Here is a 10243-nt window from a genome sequence, read left to right as displayed (position 1 = left end):
CTTATGCAAGTAAGCCTTCTAGCACCTAGCTAGGAAATATAGCCCCTTGCCTCAACGAGCAAGTCTTCTAGCACAAAGCTAGGAAAATAAGAGTGTTACAAATGTAAATGAGATGCTAAGAGTTAGCACTCTTAGTTACAAGTTCTCTCACAAAGAAAACAAGGCTTGAATGAATTAATACAAGTTAAAATCAAAGCCTTGAAGAGAGAAAAAATTGAACCACAATCACTGTAAATTCAAACGAGAGTAACAGTAAGGTCAAATTATTTCATTCTCGTCTATTAGCCATTTTTTGAGCATCCATGACTTGTATTTATAAGCTTCCCACGAAATTGAAAAGAAATGTAACCGTTTGTGACCGTTGGAGTTTGAAAAACTAGCCGTTATTGATTTCTGAGAAACAAATAGCCGACAGATAAAATGGGTTAGTCGACTATTTTTTCAAATAAAACTAGGCATAGTCGACAGACAAGAAAGCATAGTCGACTATTTCTCAACCAAAACTTCTCATAGTCGACAGATCCTTTTACATAGTCGACAGATCAAAAATACAAGAAAAATTTTGAAATTCATGAACAAATATAGTCGACAGATGAAAAGTCATAGTCGACTATCCTTACATGATAGTCGACTATCCTTACATGATAGTCGACAGATCCAAAAATAGTCGATAGATACAAGATATAGTCGACAGACTGAACAAACATAGTCGACTATTCTTATGCATAGTCAACAGATTGAAGCACACAGTCGACAGATAAGGAAGATTTTCAACAGAATGAAGCTTGAAAACATTACAACATATTTACATTTCTTTAGTTTAAGTAAATGTCCTCATTTTGTTTAATTTATATTTTACCTTCCATTTACTTTAATATATAAATGTAAATAAGAAAGTACCCCCCATTTGGATTCAATAAAAATATCTAAAAAATCAAAATCCATAAGAATAAAAAAGTAGAATTTGAGTTTTAGTAGGAACTTAAAATTTTGCGATTTTACCACTTCCAAGATATACACTTTCTATTTGTTGAAAAATTCATAAAAAATTATTTTATCACTAATGAATGTTAGCTATTGAATTACCAGGAGTTAGTTTTTTAAAACTAAAACATTTTCATATATGTCTCCTTATAAAGTGCTAACCTTCCAGACTTAGAAAAATCTGACTTTGAAATCTTAATACTTGAAATTTATTTGGTTTTTATTCTCACAAAGTAATACTTGATATTGAAATTGATTTATGTTGAAAACCACAACCTTAATTCATGACTTAGGGATTAAATAAAATATTATTTTTCATTATCAAAACTAAGTATACAAAAGTAGAACAACACGTATGACTTAAAATCTTTTATCATTAGCATTCATATTAATGAAAGGTAGTGTAGCCCATGTATTAGTTTATAATCGACTAATTATATTCCTCTTATGAGAAATCTAAGAATTAGGAATTCCTTTAAAAAATTCTAAATTAAAAATTCTCGTCAAATATTCTTAACTTAAGAATAAATCTTTATCAAAAGATCTAGAGATTTATTCATATACAACTGGAGAGATATGAAAGAAAATATAACCATTTTATTAATTTGTAAAATTCACATCATTAATCCTAATTACATATATAAGAAGTCATTTAAATTTAATATGGCACTAACACTACATACATATTGTAAAATTTAAAAAGGAATAGAACAATTAATTAAAATGCGTTGGCTTGAAATATCATTTTTCTTATTTTAATTAAACATTTGAAGTTGGTCTTATCCCATTCTTAAAGCTTTAGCCTGAAATATCATTTTTTAAAGTTGTTTTAAACATTAAAGAAATATGACCACTTAGAAATCGATTGATCTAACATTAACAGTCTATTTGAGTGCACACATTTTTTATGAAAATATATAATTATTATACATTTTTTATGGAAAACAATTAAACACTCTTAACTTTTCTATGGAAAAATATGCATGGTACAAGCATTTAAAGTTTATTTTCATGAAATTCATTTTCCAAGGGGGTGGAGTGATTTTTGTTTTCTAGACAATATTATCTAGAATTAAATTCTAAGTAATACAATCAAACACACCTTAATATCAAGTTAAATTCTTGGCGTGTTTGAGTTTGACTTATATGGTTTATGAGACAACTCAATTACATTAGATAATATATATATTAATCTATATTTTATATCTTAAGAATGAAATCTATGAAAACAATTTTTAATCTTAAAATCTTAAGTATTATAAAATACATTTTTGTGTTCAGAAATTAAAATTTTCACTAATGAGTATTAGTAAAGTTAATTTGCTAATAATACATAATTGATTACAATAAATTTATTAATTCAAAATTATAACATATTTTAGTCATGCAATTTGTTTCCAAATTGATTAAGTCAAGTTCAACAAGTTGAACAAATAAATTAATTTCATGAAGTACTCATTTGGGTATCATTTGCGTCTATCAAGTCAAGTTTAATTCTTTAAGAACTCTCTTTTAAATCGAGACTCAACCATATAATATGATTTATATTTGAAATCAAAGCGATCTAATTATAATTGAGTTTGAATTGAATTGTATATAACTCAACAAATTTTTAATCTTATAAAAATTATATATCTGAAAATATATATATATTTATATAAATCTTAAATCAACTACACAAAATGAATGTGAAGGTGGGGTAGGAGGGGAGGAAAGATATCAGAACACACTAGCTAGGTAGAATGGGTGGTGGCAGAAAGGATCTTTTGGGGCACAGAGATGGGGTGGGGGGGGCAAACCAGAAGGAAGGGCTGGCAACATTCCTGGTAACAAGGGGGAGCAAATGAGGATGGTCCCATTCCCATTGTTGTCCCAATCACCATGCATATCTCACTCTCTCTCTTCTCTCATTCTTCTCTGCTTCTTAAACCTAAAAAGATGCATCCTCTCCTCTCATGCAAATATACTAAGTAGTAGTGGGGAGCACAACAACATAATATAAGCTGCTGCTAATCCACTTCTCCTACATAATATAAAATTACTGAGTTTGTGAATGAGACAAACATAGATATTATGCCCATACTTATAACCAAACAGTTGCAAAGTTGTTGATGGGAACAGTGAATTAAAAGCAAGGGACAAAGTGAATTGATTAATTAAGACTCACCATTAGTGATGATATATATATATATGCACATCAAAGGAAGATTTTAAAAGTGTTCCCTTTTTGTCATATATATATATATTTTTTTTTTTTGGGTGCATTGAAACAACAACGTTCTTATCACAATTAATACACATGGATGCATGTTTTTTTCTTTCTTTCTTTCTTGTTTTCTAATAATCCAGATACATGCATGTTTGGAATAATCTTTAAGTATTCAATTAAGAGATTAAAATAGAAAACAATCTGGGTTCATTTAGAAGCAAATAAAGCTCGTGATGGAAGAAAATACTCTGATGATTGTGTTTACTAAGGATGAAAGAAAAGGATAAAAAAGAGATAAAAAAAAAAAAAAAGAGTCGGCCACATCCCACATTAGCAGGGCGGCCATCACCGACAGCACTACTGCGGCGGCAGCAGCAGCAGCAGCAGGAGGAACAGCCACCACTAAGCCTCGGCCACCGCCTCCACTATCTCTTTCATCCCGTAATTCCGCCCACAACTCATAATTCCATCAATCAAATGGGCAAGGAAACAGCAGCGTGATTAGGAAATGAGGGATAGCACAATTACTTTGGAGATTACAAAATTGGACACGGATTCCGGTGAAATTCTTATTTGGCCATTCCGTTGGTTCACTTGAAATCTTGATGATACTTAATAAGTGAAAAAGCAAAGAAAGAAAGAAAGAAAGGGCAAAGCAGGAATTAAAAGAAATGGGGGGAGCCCAACTAATCAGGGAAATGTAATATACTGATAATCCCTTAAATGTAACCAAATTTAGAAAATGAGAAAGTGCAGGACGAACGAAGAGGAAAGGCAGGCAGGCAGGCAGGCAGGCAGGCAGGGAAAAGAGCGAGTGAGTCATAAATGCTATATGCTATGCTATGCTTGTGAGCAGCATGAAAAGCAGCACAATTTCCAGCTCTCTCTCTCTCTCTCTCTCTCTCTCTCTCTATATATATATATATGTATATTGAATATATATTGATCTGACGAGTGAGAGGAAGTGAGGGGTGAGTGAGGTCTATCAGCTTTGTTGGGGGGGGGGGGGGGGGGGGGGGGGGTGTTGTACGTACGTTCCAGTTGGCGGTCGCTGGATGCCTTTTTTTGATCTCTCGCACGAAGACACAACATTCCCTCCCTTGCCACGTGTACGGTCCCTATCCCTCCCAATGTACTATCACCACCTTGAAATGCTCCTCTGCCCCGCCGGTACACCTCATTTCTGCGCGACCCTCCTAAATTAAAATATAAGAGGAATGGTGGGTGGTGGTGAGATATATAGGAGGAGGAGGAGTCAGTCACAAAACACAAGATGAAGAAAAGGGTAAAGTTGGAATTTGAAAAGAGTGGGTATATATTCATCATATGGGGTTTAATATGGGAACTGGTTAAAAAGGAAGCCCAAGTTGTTTTGTTTTGTCTCTTTTCACGGGAGAGGAAACGAGTGAGAGTGTGTGTGTGTGTGTGAGAGGGAGGCCTAGAGAGAGAGAGAGAGAGAGAGCCTAGAGTAGACTACTGTTGTATACTGCGGAAGCTGGAGAAGTAGTGGTGGAATATAAGAGGGGAGCCTGGAAACCACCCGTCGTCGTCTCTAGCCACGCTGACCTGTCTTTGACTTCGCCGCCAAACCACTTTCCCTTTTTGTTTTACTGGTTCTCCGGCATGGGAGACCCCGGCTTCGTTAGGTTTCCTGGGAGTTTAGACCCTCGAGCGGAGGAGTTCCGCCCCGGAAACCCTTTCCAAATGCATTTGCTTCAACCCCAAATTTATTACCCATACCCTACTCCGCCGCCTCCTCCTCCACCTCCATATGGTGCCCCGCCCTTCTGCGACGGCTTGGTGTACCCCCAGTTCGCGGCTTCTTCGGCGTACGTTAGCCCCAGCCCGCCGCTGCCGCCGCCCTGCACCACGGCGACGAGGACGCTGCTGCTGAGCTCCGTGCCGACAGACGTGAGTGAGTCGGAGGTCAGGCGAGAATTGGAGGTTTTTGGCGACGTGAGGGCGGTGCAGATGGAGCGGGTGGCCGGCGGCCTCGTGACGGTTCACTTCTACGACCTCCGCCACGCCCAGGCGGCGGTGCTGGACATTCGGAACCAGCACATGCAGCAGCAGAGCCGGCTGAGGAAGCACTTTGAGGCCTTGTTGGCGCGGAATTCGGTGTTTGAGCCCAAGAGTTTGGTCCCTCCGCTGCCTCCGCCGGGCCCTGGCCTCGTTGCCGGCCATGCTGTGTGGGCACAGTTCACGATTCCGGTGATGTCTGGGGTTCCCGACGGTCTCAACCAAGGGACGCTCGTGATTTTCAATCTGGACTCGGAGGTCTCCACCTCTACTCTTAAAGAAATTTTCGAAGCTTTTGGTATGAATTCTGCATCTTATTACATATTCTTATCTTTTCTTGATTTGGTTTTTGATTTGATTCAGATCTTATTGAGATTCTGTGTTGATTCCATTCCTAATAACTTTGAGATAATAGTGTACTAATTCATTCCATGACCAACAACTTTTTGGGATTTAAGGGTTTTGAAGTTTGAAGGAAGGCTTTTCTTCTCTTCTCTTCTCCTCTCTTGTGAGTTTGATTCAATTTCCCATTCCAGGTCCAGTGAAGGAATTGAGAGAGACGCCATTGAAACGTCACCAACGGTTTGTAGAGTTCTACGATGTTAGAGACGCAGCCAAGGCTCTTGCAGAGATGAACGGAAAGGAAATTATCGGCAAGCGTGTGGTAATCGAATTTAGCCGCCCTGGCGGTCATGGGAGGAAGTTCTTCAAACCCGCACAAAATACAACCAAACACTTCAGCTCCGCCGCGAATTGTCCCGCACGGAATTCCCGGCGTTTGCCGCCGCCGCCGTTTTCCGTCGACAGCTTGCCGCCTCGTTGCTACAATTCTCAGACTCAATCCTACACCAAGAAGACGAGCTTTTATCGGGGAAACCCTAACGTGAATGGAGGAAACAGAAGTGCAAATGGTGGGGATCTTGTTCAATCTTCAATGGCTTCCCTGTGTGTCAATGCAAATGGAGCTGAAGATCAGTGCTGTAGTAAAGTGCCATTGAAGAAGAACACAAAGAAGGGTCAAAATTCGTGTTCCGGTGCAGAGCAGCAACAGCAACAGCAACAACAGGCTTCCAAGAGTAATCGGCCATTGAAGGGAAGACAGGCAAAGAATTTCGACCCTCGTTTCTTGATAAACGAAGATGCCATTGCGGAATCGAATTGCAAAGATTCCAGAACTACTGTCATGATCAAGAACATACCCAACAAGTACAGGTTATGGGCACCTCCCTCTCTTTCGTTGCTGTATATGTAGTTTTATATCTAATTAAAATCTAAAGGGACCTGCCTGATTAATTCTCATATTTAATTTGGCCAATGTGGGTAGTTGTTATTGTATTGGTTTATTGAATGATTTTGGAATTGTATATGTTGACCGGGTTGGTGGTGCAGTCAGAAGCTACTGCTCAACATGCTGGACAACCACTGCATTCACTGCAACGAGCAGATTGCCAACGCCGATGACCAGCCCTTGTCCTCCTACGATTTCGTATACCTCCCCATTGATTTCATGTGATTTTCTATTCTTATTCTGTCTTCTCTCAGATTTTTATATATCTTTCTTTCAATTTGATGATTTAATTGTTTTGGGTTTTGGAAACAGCAACAAATGCAATGTGGGATACGGGTTTGTGAACATGACCTCCCCGCAGGCAGCCTGGAGGCTCTACAAGGCCTTTCATCTTCAAAGCTGGGAAGTCTTCAACTCGAAGAAAATCTGTGAAGTCACCTATGCTCGGTTGCAGGTAGCACATTCATCTCACATAAAATATCATTTCATACATCGATCCATCTATCTGGTCATATGTTTATTTATTTGACGGGCACTGGAAAAATTGGGAAGGGTTTGGAGGCGTTGAAAGAGCACTTCAAGAACTCGAAGTTCCCGTGCGAGGCGGAGGAGTACCTGCCGGTGGTGTTCGCGCCGCCGCGTGACGGACGGCAGGTTACGGAGCCTACCCCCATCGTCTGCCGGACCACCGTTTATCTTCAGTCTCCTCCGGCCCTTAGTTCCAAGAACTCCGAAGCCGATGATGATGAGGATAATGATGAGGAAACTGGCGGTGGAAATGGGCCATGGGAAAGAGAAGTAAATGGGTGTATTAATGAGGAAAGGTGCAGCAGCAGCATCAGCAACGGCGGCCGTGGCTTCCCAAACGGCGGCGATGATGGCAGTGATGCCCAAGAAAAAGTAAATAGTTGGGGGGGGAGCCTAGAGTAGAGTTGCAGTGTGCGTCACTCAAAATGAAAGCTTTGATTGAGAGAGAGAGAGAGAGAGAGAGAGGTGGAGAAGGATATATCTATATATATATATGTATCATGATATTTGTTTTTCTGGTATTATATCTGATTACATCTAGGCACTACAACTGCTACTGGCTGTGGCTATAACTGGCAAACAACAGCCCAATGGAGGAGACGAGAGGGGATGGAAAAACGTTGGGTTTCTTTCTTGTTGAGCTCCGAACCCCCCCCCCCCCCCCCCCCCCCCCCCCCCCCTCTCTCTCTCTCTCTCTCTAGTTCTATCTGTTGCAATTTCAGTAAGATGAATTGAAAGAGGGGATATGTGTTTACAGCTTTTAAGCATATATGTATTATTCTTGAGGATTTTTGGCAATCGGGCTTTCTGTTTGATTAATGCTTTTTGTTCTCTTTTGTGTGTGTGTGTGTGTGTGTTTGATTTGGATTGAAATACATTGGGAACACTAAAGCATCTATTCCACCTGCCTTTTATCAACTTGATGATGGAGCATTGGGCCATGTTAATTAGCTGCATAAGTCGAGAAAAATGGTGTTCTTAGCCGAGTATTTGTTGTACAAGATTTCCTTTGAATCATTTCCATGAATGAACAAGGAAGGACCTGGTGGATATAAAACCCTGTTTTTTTCTTATAGCATTATTACTCGCAGTTAATTAGTTTCGTCACTCGTGATGCCGAAGTGCATTTCTTTTATATTACGTTATATGAGTTTTAAGTTACGTAGCAGTATCAATATTAAAGTTGAATTTATTTTTGGAACTTTAATTTATAATCTTGAAAGTTCTTATATACACCATACTATTTCGATTTTGATTTTTATTGATCCATCATCTCAAAGACATGGGTGAGAGAAGATGGGAAGGAAAGACATATGCATGATATTTGCATCAGAAAAGGAAGAAGACAACACCACCAGCCACAGAGAGAGAGAGAGAGAGAGAGATGGCGCTTAAGGTCCTGCCCTGGCCACTGGTAGGTCAAATATGTATGCATATGATTATATGTATATACAGGTAAGAATATGCACCCCCCCTCTCTCTCCCTCTCTATAAATGTATACGTAGCGTGGATAACCGAGCTTCCAAACGATACACCTGTTTGCATGGGAGGACATGGGTTGACCCAGAAGATGTTCAGTTGCTTGATTAAGCTTTCGCGAGAAAGGAGAAAAACAAAAAAGAATAGGCAACAGCTGGACTCCTCTCTCCTCTTCTCATCATCTTCCTTCACTCCACACCCTTTTTCGGTTTTCATTTTCTCATTTCCCTCTTTACTATCTTATTTTCCCAGAAAGTAGACTACACAAGCTAGCCTAGCCCTCTGATGCTATGCCCCCTATAGGGCATTCCTTCCTTTTGAAGGGCTCTTGAGTTGAGAGTCAATACCACTTTCCTTGGTCGTTTCTTTTGTTTTACTTGCTGCCTTCCTCAAACAAAGTCTGAGGTGCTCTCCACCCCGAGTGCGACTTTAACGGGTGATCATCACCTTCATTATTTATGTGAGTGAAAAATAATAGAACGGTATGAATTTATGTGAGGATAAAAAATAACGGTATGACATGAAATAATTTTTGATTATCATTTTGTTATTTTTCATTCTCACATAAATAATGAAGATGATGATTACCCCGTTAAAGGAGTGAACAAAATCGCTCTCCTCCACCCTACCTACCCGTATGTATACAATAGAGATTAAATTATTATAATACAAATTAAAATTTAGTTTTATTTGTAAAATGGCAAGTTTAGCCGTGTAGGTTTGGAAAATGTCACTGCTGCTACCCAACATGTTTTTGGGGACTGGACACTTTGGGTGGGGCAGCGAAGTTGTACCTTATTGTTGTTGTGAAGGTATGGTGGTGGCGCGGGGTGTTGCCACGTGGACAGCATATATCTGCCACTGCCACTTCGCAGTCGCAGTCGCAGTCGCAGGCAGCAGGGAGGGGAGGGGCTTTGCAGAATGCAGCAGAGGCCTGTTTCGTCTTTGCACAATTCAAACCTAACCTAACCTCGTATCTGTTCATTCATCCCAACCCAACTCTTCAATTTGCTTTCACTCCCCCCGCCCCCCCGAATCCACTTATATAAATTACTATATATAAATTAATAATACATACTGTTGTAATTACTATATATATATATATAGAGTTGCAAAACCCCATTTATATAAAGAAAATGGAGGAGATGGAAGAAAAAGATTTGAGCGGAGAAAGAAAAATGATGGTGGCATGAAGAGGAAGAGGATGCTTTTCGTTAGCAAGTATCTCCCCAAAACAGGAGGAGTTTTGGAAGAGAGGGTGGAACTTGGGCGTGTGAGAGAGGGGAGGTGAGGTGAGGCGATGGAGTAGACAAGTTGGTATAAGATTTCTCATCCAAGCAAGTGTCATTGATTACTTGGGTACAGTAATTTTAGTAAATCGCACCACACCACCTATTGCTGCCGCCTATTGGCTTTGAGATTTGATTTCCAGAGTTGCTATCCCCGCACTCTTTCAAGTATATCTCCATTAAATTAAAATAAGAAGATTGATTGGAAACACCAAGAAGTTGGATTCTCTGTTCTCCATTCTCTCTCTCTCTCTCTCTTTCTCTCTCTCTCACAGACCTTTTTAAAATGTTATTATTATAAGTTTGTAAAAAGGGTGTTGTTTTTGTTCTTGTAAATGTAAAAACGGGTTTTGACTGAGGCCAGAAGAAGCAGCAGCAGCAGCAGCAGCAGCCATGAGGCTGCGGCTGAGGCTGAAATTCAATTAAAAAACATAAATTAAAAATAA

The 10243-nt window shown here is 39.5% G+C and overlaps 1 protein-coding gene across 1 annotated transcript; it reads left to right on the top strand.

The window, feature by feature from the left end:
• The first annotated feature begins 4418 nt into the window (after window positions 1-4418).
• LOC127796493 (protein terminal ear1) lies at window positions 4419-7965 on the top strand. Its single transcript, XM_052328652.1, has 5 exons — window positions 4419-5510; window positions 5749-6424; window positions 6602-6721; window positions 6813-6954; window positions 7053-7965. Exons 1-5 carry the CDS (start codon window positions 4817-4819, stop codon window positions 7428-7430), a joined length of 2010 nt encoding a protein of 669 aa, XP_052184612.1. The 5' UTR covers window positions 4419-4816; the 3' UTR covers window positions 7431-7965.
• Window positions 7966-10243: the final 2278 nt, after the last annotated feature.

The sequence above is a fragment of the Diospyros lotus genome, chromosome 3, assembly GCF_014633365.1.
Source record: "Diospyros lotus cultivar Yz01 chromosome 3, ASM1463336v1, whole genome shotgun sequence".
NCBI lineage: Eukaryota > Viridiplantae > Streptophyta > Magnoliopsida > Ericales > Ebenaceae > Diospyros > Diospyros lotus.
Note: the sequence above shows the minus strand (reverse complement) of the source record. Positions and strands in the feature narration are given on the sequence as shown.